The sequence below is a fragment of the Dermochelys coriacea genome, chromosome 1 (genome assembly GCF_009764565.3).
Source record: "Dermochelys coriacea isolate rDerCor1 chromosome 1, rDerCor1.pri.v4, whole genome shotgun sequence".
Taxonomy (NCBI): domain Eukaryota; kingdom Metazoa; phylum Chordata; order Testudines; family Dermochelyidae; genus Dermochelys; species Dermochelys coriacea.
In genome coordinates, this window is record NC_050068.2 from 351,642,181 (window position 1) to 351,656,757 (window position 14,577).

Sequence of the window (14,577 nt, forward strand, 5' to 3'; positions counted from 1 at the left end):
GAAGGCGGGGCTAAGGCGGCCAGGGGGCGGGGCTAAGGTGGCCAGGGGGCGGGGCTTTGTTGGTGAGGCAGGGCTAAGGAGATCAGGAGGCGAAGCAAAGGTGGCCAGGAGGCGGGGCTCTGTCAGAAGGCGGGGCTAAGGCGGCCAGGGGGCGGGGCTCTGTCGGGAGGCGGGGCTAAGGAGGCCAGGGGGCGGGGCTCTGTCGGGAGGCAGGACTAAGGCGGGCGGGGGTGGGGCTCTGTCAGGAGGCGGGGCTAAGGCGGCCAGGGGGCGGGGCTCTGTCGGGGGGCGGGGCTAAGGCGGCCGCGAGGCGGGGCTTTGTTGGTGAGGCAGGGCTAAGGAGATCAGGAGGCGAAGCAAAGGTGGCCAGGAGGCGGGGCTCTGTCGGAAGGCGGGGCTAAGGCAACGAGGGGGCGGGGCTCTGTCAGAAGGCGGGGCTAAGGCGGCCAGGGGGCGGGGCTCTGTCGGGAGGCGGGGCTAAGGCGGCCAGGGGGCGGGGCTCTGTCGGGAGGCGGGGCTAAGGCGGCCAGGGGGCGGGGCTCTGTCGGGAGGCAGGGCTAAGGCGGCCGGGGGGCGGGGCTCTGTCGGGAGGCGGGGCTAAGGCGGCCGGGGGGCGGGGCTCTGTGGGGAGGCGGGGCTAAGGCGGCCAGGGGGTGGGGCTCTGTCGGGAGGCGGGGCTAAGGCGGCCGGGGGGCGGGGCTCTGTCGGGAGGCGGGGCTAAGGCGGCCGGGGGGCGGGGCTCTGTCGGGAGGCGGGGCTAAGGCGGCCAGGGGGCGGGGCTCTGTCGGGAGGCGGGGCTAAGGCGGCCGGGGGGCGGGGCTCTGTCGGGAGGCGGGGCTAAGGCGGCCGGGGGGCGGGGCTCTGTCGGGAGGCGGGGCTAAGGCGGCCAGGGGGCGGGGCTCTGTCGGGAGGCGGGGCTAAGGCGGCCGGGGGGCGGGGCTCTGTCGGGGGGCGGGGCTAAGGCGGCCGGGGGGCGGGGCTGCGGCTGGTTCCGGCCAGGCCTGATCGCAGCGGCGGCAGCGGCAGCCTCGGGGCTCGCAGCGCGGCCTCCCCGTCCCGCCGCCATGGGCCTCGCGGTCTCCGCCATCTTCTCTCGGATCTTCGGCAAGAAGCAGATGCGGATTCTCATGGGTGAGGCCGGGCCGGGGGGCCCCGAGCCCGCTCCCCGCTGGGCGGCTGCCGCCCCGTAGCCCCGGGCTGCCGAGCCCCAGGGGGAGGGGTTGGGCCGCAGGGCCCCGGGGCAGGGGGCCCCCACAGGGGCAGAGGGGTTGGGCTGCAGGGGCTGGGGGAGAGATAGGGTCCCCCCTGGAGAAGTGGGTTGGGCTGCAGGGGCTGGGGGATGGGAGTGAGTGGAGAGCCCCCCCCCAAGGAGTGGGGTTGGCTGGCGGGGGAGGTGGTGGTAACCCACCCCCATGGCCAATCAATCCCTCTGGGGTAGCTGGGCCAGGTAACCAGCCTCTCCTGCCATGGGCATTGTGGTTGGCAGGCTGGCTGCCGCTGCCGGAGAGCAGGGTAGGGGGAGTCCCGCCCTTGCCCCATGCCGGGTCCCTGCCCCTGTGCTGCCAGCGTTAGCCCTTATCCTAGAGAATCGTGGAGAGCATCGGTCCCTGCCGGAGAATTGCCCTGCCTTGGTCCTGTGGAGCTGAGCAGCCCTGCCGGGCGTGGGCACCTGCCCTCCCTGCGTCGCTGGGGTGACTGTCTCTTGCCCTCTCCCAGGAGGATTGCAGACGTGTCCCACCCTGGACCTTTAGACCTATAGGAAGGAGGGATCCTGTACCCTGTTCCCTAATGGGGCATTGGTCTCTGCTGCAGGGTTTATCGAGCTAGTCCAACCAGCAGAGCAATTCTCATGGAAAGGGCTGTAGAAAAACTTCAGTGACTCGTAGGCTGGGCGATGGGGAGCTGTGGGCATAGGGTCCCTGCACATCCCGCTGCAGGTGGTAACGGGGTTCAAGATTGTACCTTCTGGGTCTGCTCGGTGAGCCCTTGATGACAAAAGGGCCAGACTCATGTCCTTGAGCCTGTCTGGGTTGGCTGAGCCAACAGCCTTGAGAGAAGGCTCTGGAGAGTATTGGACTGTCCTAGGAGAGGGGCTTGGACCACGTAACTGTCAGTCCCCAAAATAGGGTGTTTACTCTGAAACGTAATTCTGGTTGGGCACTGGAGCATATACTCATCCTTGTGGCAGCTGGGCACCTCCAGCCAACGGTCTCTTCTTGTGTGGCTGGGTGCGCCTGTGTCATCGAGACACGCTGGAGTTCAGAGATGGGATATGAGCCGCTCAGCTGGGGTCAGCAGGACTGTTGCCTCCAATGTGTTTCCCAGCCTCCGTCTAGTGCATTTTAAACGTTGTTGGAAGCGAAGTGCCACCAGGTGAAAACTCTGCCTGTGAAAGATGCTGACAGTTTTCTGGTCAGCTCTTCTTGGTTTGAGTTTACTGAGGCACTTCTGGCTGATCACTTTGCAGTGCATAACACAAACAGATGCCTGTGAACCCTGTCAGCATAAAGCAAGGGGGTTTACAGAGACTGTCCGAGCAGGGGCTTGACCTGAGCTGGGATCTCTCAGCCCAGTTGCAGTGTAAACAACTAACAATAATGGAGGATTTTGGGGTGGGTTCTGCAAGATACAGTGGTTCCTCGGCTCAGTGGCAGGGCCCTAACCCCTTTTAATGAGCAGAAGGTCCTAGCTTTTTGACAGGCACGCTGACTGGAGTTCTCCAATTGCATGCAAGGTGCAGCCCAGGCAGTGTCTGTGCAAGCTCCTTTCTACCTCCTTGTGCCCTGCTTCTGACTTTGAAGGGTGTTCGGTCTCCATGAGCCAGTCGAGGGCCAGCAAGGCAGGGCACCTTGTGCTTGTAGTTCTGCGAGGTGGACAGAGACTCCAGCTCGCTACTTATAGGAGTCAAAGAAGAGCCGTTGAGTGATAATGGCTCTTGGCCAATACTGACCTAGCCCGGATCAGAACAGTGCCTTGGGAGCGTGTCTCTCCTTAGCCTGTTGCTGGTACTCTGGGCCACTCTGCTCCCCGGGTAGTGCTCTTCTGAACCACCCTCCTTGTAAAATTTGGGACTACAATGTCGGTCAGATCAAGCAGAAGAGAAAAGGGAAGCAGAATTCCCTAGGCTTGATGATTTCCCCATAACTTCCTATTGTCTCTGTAGGATGCAGCTGTTCTGTGACAAGCACCTTGTCTTTCCTGAGGGGGAAACTCTAAACTGTAGGGGTGCTCGCATGTTCTGCCCTGCACTGGACTCTGCCTCCTAACTGGAAATGACACTTGTAGACAGGGCTCTAGAGACATCTGCTTTTCTGTAATGGGGATGTACAGAGCTGGCATATGCTAGCAATTCCTGCCCTGGGTATCATGTCAAGGGCAGACTGAAGTGACTCCTCCACAACTGATACCAGCTGCCTAGGACTGATCAGAGCGGTGTTGGAGGGAGTGGAACATTTGGGAATCTCACCTGATTCTCCCCTCCTGGTGCTCAGAACTGATCTCCACAGAGAGCTTTGTGGAGGGGAAAACTGCTGTTAGATCTCTGCCCCACAGCGTATTGATTTGCTTGGTGTTCTCTGGGATAATTTAGGCTTTGAAAGCTGGAGAATGCAGGGCGGGGCAGTGGGTTTTATTCTGGGCAGACCTCTCGCTTGCTTCTCCTGAATGAATGAGCTGTGGCTCTTTTGGGGGTAGGCTGTACACAAGAGGCCGTGGGTGGGTTTGTAGGTTGTAAACTTGGTAGCCCTTTGTAAAGCTGCCTTGCTAGAATGGCTCTGTCTGAGCCTCTGGGAGCATACACTTGGCTCTTGAAGCGGTTAGACTTGTCTGCAGCATCTGCTATAAAGAGGGGATGCTATATACTGGGGTGGTCCTACTCATCAGTGAAACAGGTTATGGGGGCTTTAGGCAGGAGCCATGTGCTTTTCTGCACCCCCATGCTGGCAAGTGACACTGGCCTCTCTTCTCTCTCTTGCCATTTCAGTCGGCTTGGACGCTGCTGGTAAAACCACCATCCTGTACAAGCTAAAGCTGGGCGAGATCGTCACCACCATCCCCACCATTGGTAAGTGGCGAAAAGCCGTGCCCCAGCTCAGGTTTGCTTCCAAGGCTGGGAGGAGGTAATGTGCTGAGGTTCACAAGCTTTGTAAAGTGACCCCCATCTCTCGGGCTGAGTCAGCAGTTGGGTTGTGCTTCCCTTCAGCTCTCTTGCTGGTTAGCTGGGGGCCATGTCTGAGCTGGGGCTGTATCGTGACATTGGAATCAGAACGGTTTCTGAAGTCAGCAGGGGTGTTTCACGATGGCTCCTGTCGCATTGCTGAGCTGTGCCACTGGAAGGGCCTATAAACTGCAGTGCGGCTTGTGTGCCTTTCTGGGCTCCGGCTTGACTTGTGGGGGTAGCCAGGGCTCCCCAGAGTCGTCTCCGCTCGTGAGACTTCCCTAGACTTCCCAACAGGTCAACAAGTGAGACCCAAGCCAAGGTCCTTGCAGAGTCCCGGCCTGAAGAGCTGACAATCCAATCGCCTGATAAAATGGAGCCATCCCGGTGTCTCCAAAGCTGGGGCGGTCGGTCCTGCACGCTGGCTGTGCCGGAGCAGCTGTACAAGTTCAGACCACATGCAAGCGCGTTCATTGTCCGTATGTTCCTAACCACCCATGTTTTGCTGTCTCAGCCCTGCTCACTTCGGATCCAGCATACGAGGAGCTGGTCTGACGGGTAGCGTGACTGCAGCAGAAGAAAGAGGCTTCCTGTCGGTTCATCTCTGTGGTGTTTGTTTTAAATGTTTTACGTGATACTAGTGTTGAAAGTGATGGACTTGCCTGGGCAAGGCACAGCAAAGGCTGATGCTGTGCAAACGCCCCCACGCAACTCTGTCAGTAGACCTCATTTCTCTGCTGTTGTTGTCCTGGGCTCCTTGCCAAGCTCCCCTGATTCTCCACTGCCTGCAGCCCCCTACCGTCTGAGCCCTGAGCTCCCCATACACAGCTCTTCTGATGCCCCACAGTCCCAACCTGCTGGCCCCCCGGTATTTTGTTCCCTGTCAGCCCACCCCCATGTTGCTGTCACTCATGCTTGTAAGTCTGAGAGCTGCCAGGTCTGCAGTGACTTTAGAGGTGCCAGTGATGGTGGCATGTGCACAGGCTCACATTAGAAGAGCAGATGATTGGGTTGCTGGGCCGGACCATTGGGTCACATGGGAAGGGCTGTGTCTGACTCTGTAAACATTGTCTGACCTTGATTTGGCCTTCACAGTGAGTCCAGCAGAGCTTGTATTTCTTAGCTGTGCAGCACTCTACTGACTGTGGTAAATGTCTTTCTAGGTGAATTTTTAGAATGGGGGTGCTTGTGGGTTGCTTATTTCTGATAATGGGAAATGAGGTCAGCAGACAAGGCTATAGATTAAAGCTGAACAGCAGTTACCTTAGTGCAATTATAGTCTGAGATGAAGCTGTATGAAAATGTCTCCATCTGATGGTTCTTGACATCTGCTCACCATCTGTATTTGTCTACCTGCTTGAGAGACATAGTAGGTAGATGTGACTTGTGCACCGCTGGATAGAACTACTTAGCGAGTTCTAGGGTTGCTAGGTCAGAATTCGTCATGCAGAATCCTCTGCTAGCGGTAAAGCATAAGCTGGAAGGAACACCAGCTTGGCCCACACAACCTGGGTGCATTTACTGATAGTGGCTGGGAAGCAGCTTGCTGAGGGAGCAGATGGTAATATGGAGCTGTACTATGCCCTTTTCAGTCCCATTGCAGAGCAGAATTATGCTGTGGATGGTTGTGCTGTCTGGGTGGGGATAATCCATTACCCATCCCCAGGAGTGCTGGTGGGAGGAGAAGGATGCTGCACTGCACCTTCATCTTACTTAACACACCCCTGTGACACTTGTCACCCCATGAATCCTCCCTCCCCCAACTCAAAAATCCCCTGAAACCTTGTGGCGTCTCTGCCGGCAGCGGCTGGTGTTTCCTGTAGTGCACGTCTGTGGTCTGCCAGGTTTCAGGCTGCCATGGTGATTAACTATCTTCAGCAGAGACTCGCTTGTGCTTTTTCTTAAACCCTGTCTCCTCTCACTCCTCCTGTCGCCCTTGCAGGATTCAATGTTGAGACGGTGGAATACAAGAACATCTGCTTCACCGTCTGGGATGTAGGTGGCCAGGACAAAATCCGACCCCTGTGGAGACACTACTTCCAGAACACACAGGTGGGAGGAGCTGCAGAGGCACTGGGAAAGAGCCCTCTGGACGTGATTGTTGTACAGGGATCCCCTAAGGCCTCCCCTCGCCTGCCTGCCTCTGGTTAGGAATAGGAGATAGCAACTGCTTCAATGGCAAAGAACCTGGGATGAGACATGGACCTAGTCCCATGGATGCTGCTCCTGCCCTGGTCATAGGAGCTAGGTTGCTTTGGCCTTCCCAGCAGTTCTGGGTGACCCTCTGATCCCTCTCCCTTCTTGTGGGGGAAGGGCAGTAGCAGTGTCACATTGGTAAAGAGATGGATAAGGCTTGATTGTGCATTGGTACCGGCAGGTTGTCCTCTTCCTGAGATGATTTAACCAGGGAGCTTGGCTGGAAGGCAGCTCCTGGCTTCCCCCATGCAGCAGCATGCATTGGGATTACAGGAATTGCCTGCACCTTCACTGCACCAAGCTGGCACAGTGACACTGCCCCTGAGTCAGGCTCTTTCAGAATAAGGCAGGGAAGGCATCTCTGCTCTGAGCCATGAGTAACTTCCTTTGCTCAGCGCAGCGCGATGCTGAAAGTGGGGCTTCTGAAAACTACCCCAGGGCATTTCCCACCCCCTGGCCTCTGTGCGAGCGGAAGCGGCAATAAAAGATGTGGGGTTTTCCTCTGAATGAAGACGCATGCAAGCCCTTGTTGCTGATCTATAGAATAGCTTTGGAAAAGATATGTGGTTGGAGGTAGGGTGGGAAGTGGTTGCCACATTGGCAGTGATCTCAGTTGCCATTCCATGGTGTTGGAAAGAGGCTTGTTCCTCTGGATTTGTGTAGTGTTCCCCTCACTGTGGCATCAGTGTCTGCACTGTGCGAACTGTCTCATGCCTGTCTGCTTTCTTCTACAGGGCCTCATATTTGTTGTGGACAGCAATGACCGAGAGAGAGTGCAGGAGTCTGCAGATGAGCTACAGAAGATGGTGGGTGTGGTTTGGAAAGAGGCTGCGTGTTGTCTCTGTAGGTTTTCAGGCTTGGGGTGACTGGGAAGGTGGAGAATACCAGGTGGGATCTTTCTGGTGTGAAAGCCTAGGAACTAACAGGGCTAGTAGGATGTGTATCTCGGGTGGCCGAGGCTCTGCTAGAACATATCTCAAGGTAAGTTGGCATGTGTGGAGCAGGAGCACAAAATGAGCTGAGCCTGCTCCCCAAATTTGCTTATCCCTAAGACTAGGAGTCTCGATGCTATTGCAACGGACACATGTGCATGCAGAGGTCACTTATATGGTCCTCAAAATCCCTTGTGTTTGGAGTAAATTTAACGATACTGCTTCTTCCATAGCCATGCCTACTGTCTATTGACTCACTGACACTCTGACTCTTCGGGTTCTGAGAAATGAAGTCAGTAGGAACTTAGTGCTCAGCATCTCTGTAACATGGGCCCTGGTAATCTTACTGTGTTCACCACTACAAGGTGAAATGCACTAACAGCTAGTTTCAGAAATCAAAATTGCATACATTACCTATGCCATCCGTTTAGACTAAACCAGCATCTGCCAGAAATGTTCCATAAAACCATAGATGAGACACGTTAAACTCATTTACTAAAACAAAACAAAATTAACCAGAGCCACATATAGAAAGTGTCTTTGTGTTAGCCCCAGTCCATTTTTCTCTCTGGATGCAGAGAAGGCCTTTGAGTGGGTTGAATGGACATATTTAGTGGAAACCATGGAATGCATCGATACAGGATGGCTTCTAGAAATACTGTTTCTTACCAAGGGCTAACAAAATCAGCCTGCAAGTAAGTGGAGGCTTGGAACTGTTCCCGCCACAGCTGATCTTCCTCAGTGTATGTTGAATATTGGTGTTACAGGGAAGCTGTTTCATGTAGATCCAATAGACACATTTACCATGTGGCAGTTCTATCAGTGTGCTAAAAAGGCCAGCTCATCTACCCCTAAAATGTACAACCATTACCACTTTATCATGTGCAGAGGGCTTGCTAATTAGTGTCCCATTCCAGCTGTAAACTGCCAGTCCTCTCCTACATTTGCAGGGGGATGCAATTCATTTTTCTGATAGAAAGTATGTATTTCAACCAGTAATCTCTGTTCTGGGGCAGTGGGTCCTATGCCCACTGTGACCCCCCTATAAAAAATATAAAAACCAGCTAGATCACCTGCTTCTTAAAATACTACTTCTCTACAGCTGTATCCCATTCCTATCTTTGCTGCCTGTCTCACTCCCTCATCTACTGTTGGATTATAAGACCCCTAGACGGATCTATTCCATACAGTGCTATGTGCACCCATGGTGAAATACACATGCAGCTCTCACTTTGAAAATCTGATCATAAGTGTCACAAGCATTTGGCTGCTGGTGTGCACGAAAATGCTGAGCTTTCCTGGAAGGTCTCGCCCATGGGTAATAACCAAAAACTGGCTCGAATGCAGCATTAAGGCTAAGAATCCAGGTGTTCGGTCAAGCAACTCGAAAAGTGAAGATTTCTACTGAAAGGTCAATGGGGCTCCAATGCAGGCCTGGTGTGTATCCCATGGATAGACTCCCCTAGTGTTCCTGTTAACAAGACCATCAGGAACGGACAGTACATCCTAGGTAACATCGCTGGAGAAACCTGGACTCTTGAGTGCTTGGTTCCTCTGTTAATGCTCATTTTTGTATGTGATTTCCTCGGAGCACTGCTCCCTTTCTGTGGAGCTGCATCCTGAGCTGTGTGCCTACTGCTCTGAGCCAGTCTCAGAAGAACGCAGGCTTCGGGCACCCCTCACCCTAAAACCACAGACCCCCTTCTCTTCCTACTTGACTCTTCCATCCATGGGAAAACAAACTGAGGTTGAAAAGCTGCCCAGTGTCTGCTGTTCTGAACTGGGTGCCAGTGGCCCCTCTGGCCTGCGTGGGGCAACAGGAGATCACGCCCACAACTCGAGCAGCTGAGCCAGCTTTTCTTCAACTGTGAGAAAAGGAAATTCCCTTTGGGCCGAGCCTGATCATAGGCAAATCCCAGGCCCAAAGCAGGGGGGTTGGGGCTGCTTGGCAGCTGCAGAGGCAGGATGAGAGTGGGAGCTCCACCAGAACCTTCAGGCTCTTTGGCCGGCAGACACTGCAGTGAACTCCCCCTGCCCCAACCCAGCAGAGGTGCTCTGGAGCAGGGCTTTGGTGCAGTGCGCCCCGCCCTTGCTGCGTGTCTTTTTTTCATCCGGCAGGTGGCAGGAGCACTACATGCACTCAAAGCATTACAACAAGGGGCTGGGGCAAAGCGGGTGCCTGGGAAAGAGGAGACTCGGTCCCAGCCCTAATGAGCTCACAGGCTGATTGAGATATGCCGTGAAGGCGAGGGGGAAGGAAGACGCAGGGTGCCTGAGCTCGATGTTATGCCATATGCAGCTGGTTGGTTCTGACTTGCCTGACTGTGGTCTCCAAAGGAGTGGGTGTGGCTAGAGCACTGCCTGGCAAACCCAAAGGAGAGGGTGCATGGAAGAAAAGGGAGCTGTTCCAGGCGTAGCATATAGCATGAAAATAGGCTGAGGACGCACACAGACTGAGGGAGTGGGTTGCTCGGTTAGTACCTGAACTTAAAGAAAAGCCATTCAGTTAGAAAATCCTTCTCTCCTGAATCCAAGAGAACCTCGCATGGGTTCAGAGCAATAGCTCAAACGTGTATTTGTTGGGGAACAGACCAGCATGAGACTAGCCACAGTGGGAGCTGCCTGGGGTGCAGAATACATGAATATTTGCCTTATGGCTACATGGCATGTGTGTGCACCCAGTGGCCTTGGGAGTCTGAGGTGTTTACACTGTCAGAGAGAGAAGGCCGAGAGCCTGGGTGTGAGCTGCGGAGTTGGGAGGAAGGAACATGTTCGAGTGGAGCTGGAGAAAGAGGGGTTGAGTTTTTGCCGTGGCTCTGGGGAATGGTGTGGTGTGACGTGAGGATGAGTTGTTGGATAAGCTGGGAGGGATGGAGAGGTAATGACTGAAACGCAGGGGAGCTGAGGAAGGGGACCAAGAAAAGACCCTGAGGGATGTGGGGGGCCCCAGCAGAGGGTTCAGGAGGAGGTGGCTAGGTGAGCTAAAAAAGCTTTAAATTGGAGCAGTCAGCCCCTCACGCTAGAGCTGTAACATGCTAATTGTCTCTGTCCTGTGACCAGAACTTGATTGTATGTGAGGTCAGGGCCCCACTGCAGTGTGTGCTGCTCAGACACTCTGCCCCATGGAGCTCACAGGTCAAATACACAAGTCAGGTGAAAATGGGGGGAGGGAGGCAGGGTTTACCCCGATTGGAGCAGCTGGGGAGCTGAAGCACTGAGAGAAGTGTCTTGCCCAAGGTGACCCATGGTGTCTATGGGAGAGGTGTGAATTGAACCAGATTTCCTGCATCCTGGTTCAGTGCCCTATCACTGAGCTGTCCTCTCATCACTCTGGATTGGTCCCTAGGAGACTGCGGTAGGCTAGAGCGGGCTGAATCTCGTGATGGAGCAAGCCAGCTGGTTTCACAGGCTGCCTTCCCACTCTGCCTTGGCTAAGCTGGCTTTGCCTCCTCCATTCCAGCTGCAGGAGGATGAGCTGCGGGATGCGGTCTTGCTGGTGTTTGCTAACAAGCAGGATATGCCCAATGCCATGGCAGTGAGCGAGCTGACAGACAAGTTGGGCCTGCAGACGCTCCGCAGCAGAACTGTAAGTGTATACAGGGTCCCGCGATTGCCAGGAGAGGCTGTCCTGAGATTGCGGGAGGGATTGTAGTCTGACTGCTCCATTCTGACTGCCTCTTCTCTGTCTCAGCCTCATGGGCTTGTGAAGCTGAAGCAGAGCTGTGAGCAGGGAGCCTGGAGTGCGGGTCGCAAGGGCTACTGCGGGATTGCGAGGTGACTTGGCAGAGCGGTGTGCATGGAGCTTGCACTCTGCCTGGCCCTAGCTGGCACAGTGCATCTCTCTCCGATCAGCATCAGACTCTGTCTTGCTTCCCTTTCCCATCCCTAGCAGGTTCTCCAGCAATTGTCTCCTATAGGGTTGAAGAGAACTGGAGACCTTGCTTGCTGACAATGATAAATGGCGTGTTACAAACTAGCCCATCCATCCTCATTTCCCAAGTGCAGTAGGGTGGGATCATGATCTCCATTTTACAAAGGGCAAAACTGAGGCACCCAGGTCACACCGCAAGCTGAAGTTGGATTAGAGTTTGGTGGTGCTTGGCTTCCGGCCCTCTAAATGCTACCTCTTGGCATTAGCTCTTGCCTGCTGCCTGATTTCCTTCCCTTCCCTTGTTTTTCAGTGGTATGTGCAGGCAACTTGTGCAACCCAGGGCACTGGTCTCTATGACGGACTGGACTGGCTATCGCATGAGCTCTCCAAGCGCTAGGTGGGTGGCCAGCCGGCTTACAGACCAGACGAGCGTCATGCCCACCTGGGATCTCCGTGCCGGGATTAGTTTAGTTTTTTTGGGTTGTTTTTTTCCTCCCCACTGTGACCTCGTCTTAAATGATCTGTGTGTTTATCTGGTAGAACTTGAACCTTGAGGACTTTTCAGGCACTGCACTAGTCATGCTCCTGCCTTCCGCTGCCCAGACGGCACTTTCATGTTAACCATCCTACCCAACTGCATGTGTTCTTGTGAGGTGGAGCCTGTGCCATGTCCCAGTGGGGCCTGTTGGGAGGGAGGGAGGGAAGTGGCATTCACTTGCATCTAGCGGGTGAGGGCAGGGTGTGTCTAAGCACTGAGCTGGTGGCGGCGTTCCAGTTACCTCCACTGGCAGCTTGTGAGGAAAGCCGTAGGTAACTGCTTTGGCCATCACAACACTGCAGAACAGAACCATTTCTCCTTTTTATCCTTCCACGAACTTTATAATTGTTTCTCTTGGGGAGGGTGGGGGGCAGGGCAAGGCAGGGCAGGGCTGGGACTCTGACTGTGTAATGTGCTATTGTATATCGAGTAATAAAACTCCACCAGTTTGTATCCTGTGCCCTACCTCTTTCTCGCCACCAGATGATCTGGGCTTTTGTGTGTGAGGGTCGGGGTAACTAAGGAGGTGAACGTGGGGAGCTGCAGGGCCACCCTGTGGGGTGGAAAACCAGAGGATTAAATGTACAGAGATGCCTGCCCAAAAGCCCCTGTCAGCCTCTGGGCTCTGGAGTGGAAAGCTAAAGTCCCCAGCGTGCTGTGTGCCTGGCCCCGGTTTGGAAAGGAGGGGGCTGGGTGCACCCTGAATGCAGGTGCCACAAGGATTCTGGGCTGTGGGTGCTTGGCAAAGCAGGGTTTATTGCTGACTGTTGCTCCCCGTTTCTGAGGTCATCACCTGAGTGACCTGCCCAGGTGTGGCACTGACGTCCCATCCTGTAGGCTTGGGTGTAAGCAGCCAGCTGTGCCAGATGTGGAAACAGCTGGTGGGATCCAGCTACATGTCAGAGCAGGAGCTTAACGCAGCGACCTGTTGGCATGTACTTGGCAGCTGGGCTCAGTGGAGCTCTGCTCGACTCTCCCCTTCTCGCCAAGTGGTGAGGTACTTCCCAGACCAGTGCTGGGGGAGCGTTGTGCACGTCTTGATTTCTCTCCCCAATCCCATTCTGGTAGATAGCTGCAGTTAGTGAAGCACTCCCTGAAAACTGGGTAACTTCCATTGGGTAGCTTAAAACTCGAGGGGGATGGGGCAGTGCTAACTCCAGGCATCTGGGCTTGAAGATTCCGTCCCGTCCCGTCCCCATGATTCAGGGGAAGGCTGGTGATAAATTTTAGTCTCCTTCATCTCAATACCTGCCCTCCCACATCTCCCCCCTCTACCCGGAATAACAGCCGCTTCCTCAGGTCACGGAGTTATGTTGGTAAAGCTCCTTGCTAGTGCCAATGATGTTACCTGGCCCCTTGGCTTCCTGCATGTCAGTTTCGTCCTGGCGGGGGCCTGGCTCATGGGGAAGGAAAGTGGAGCAAGGGCTGTGTCTGCTGCCTTCCCCAGGCCACTGGAGAGCTCTGCTGGGGTTCCCTTGGGGAGCATGGGCTGGTGATGTGACTGTCCAGTGTAATGTAGTGACTAATGGAGACAACCTGCCCATTGTCAACACAGCTGGACAAGGCTCTGTCAGGCGGATGGGAGTGGGGACCTGGAGACTTGGAGTTTGCCTGTCTGGTTCCTGTACATACAGACACTTACATTTGAGGGTGGTCCAGGTGGGTCAAACTAGTGTAACAGTATGAAGCTGGGACAGAGAACGCTTAGAGAACACTGAGTACCCATGTGCTATTCTTGCCAGAGGTGCCTGGCCGCTGCCTTAGACAAAGTGGTATCAGAGAGTGCCCCCTGCAGAGCGATGGCTTAGGCTGGGTTAGTCTCTAGAGAAGTGATGGAAACTCAAGCACTAGTCATTTAGGAGCAGAGAGGATAGCGCCCAGGATAACAGTGGCGGGAATGAAGCTGGGCTGCCCTCAGGGGAATGAGCTCTGTGGTTCTGACTAGTGGTGGATGTGCCCCACTTAGCTTCTCTCCTGTGAGTGTTCGTATTCTGGAGGCCTCTAAGCCGACCCGCTGTGCTTGCCGCAATGCTGAAATGCATTGCCCAGATAGTAACTCCTAGGTGCTGCTGCTGGGATCGCAATAAAACCCCTTGGCTTGTCCTTGTGGCTGTGTCTTTCCTCTTGCTGGGGCAGCGGGGGCTGCATGGACTAGGGATGGGATGGAGGTGAGGTGAAGGCTGATCCCATCTGACTTATCTGCACGCTCTGGTTCCTAGACTCCAGGACAGCAGTTAGAGAGAGGGATGGGGCGGGGCCAGAATCCCTTGGGTTTCTGTTTCTGGGAAGGAAGCTCATTGCTAGGAGATGCTTTTCGTCAACCTGGAGCTGCTCAGAGGGCTGAGTTGCAGGTGCTTTGCATGAGAGTGGCAGCGACCCACTGGGCGTGGGAGGGAAGGAGCCAGGGTAGAGAAGAGACGGTGGTTTGAAAGGAACCCTGGGTGAAAGTGCTTTTTCTCTTGCACCCGTGAGCGAGCTGGGACAGCCTCTGGTCTGTTCCATGGTGTGAGCAGCAAGCTGGCAAAATGTGGAGGTCATATATATAAGAAAGCGAAGCTGAGAGGCAGCAGGAGAGCAGGTGAAATGCAATAGAGAGAGATTGGGGAGAATCATATGAAAGAGCTGTGGACTGGGCAGGGCTCTCCAGGCAGAGCTACGCTGCTGTTAAACACCTGCAGCTGGCCCAGGTCATCTGACTCAGGCTCTTGGGGCTTGTGGGTGTCAGTTTCACTGTAAAATTGTAGCGTAGGTGTTCAGTCTCAGGCTGGAGCCCTGGTCCTGTAACCTTCCCCCTGCTTGTGCGGTCCCTGAGGCGGGCTGGAGCCCAAGCCTGAACATCTGCCCTGCAGTTTTACAGCCTGGGAGCCTGAACCTTGTGAGCCTG

General features: G+C 55.1%; 1 protein-coding gene across 1 annotated transcript; it reads left to right on the forward strand.

The window, feature by feature from the left end:
- The first annotated feature begins 957 nt into the window (after positions 1–957).
- ARF5 (ADP ribosylation factor 5) lies at positions 958–12,144 on the forward strand. Its single transcript, XM_043500123.1, has 7 exons — positions 958–1,131; positions 3,983–4,063; positions 6,099–6,208; positions 7,087–7,158; positions 10,745–10,870; positions 11,466–11,552; positions 11,696–12,144. Exons 1-6 carry the CDS (start codon positions 1,065–1,067, stop codon positions 11,550–11,552), a joined length of 543 nt encoding a protein of 180 aa, XP_043356058.1. The 5' UTR covers positions 958–1,064; the 3' UTR covers positions 11,696–12,144.
- The last annotated feature ends 2,433 nt before the right edge of the window (positions 12,145–14,577 follow it).

Bases quoted from the DNA above. Each gene is read 5' to 3' on its own strand.
- ARF5 (XM_043500123.1), top strand. From the start codon at position 1,065: ATGGGCCTCGCGGTCTCCGCCATCTTCTCTCGGATCTTCGGCAAGAAG. The intron at 4,064-6,098 runs GTAAGTGGCGAA...TCGCCCTTGCAG, and splicing joins CACCACCATCCCCACCATTG to GATTCAATGTTGAGACGGTG. The intron at 10,871-11,465 runs GTAAGTGTATAC...CTTGTTTTTCAG, and splicing joins AGACGCTCCGCAGCAGAACT to TGGTATGTGCAGGCAACTTG.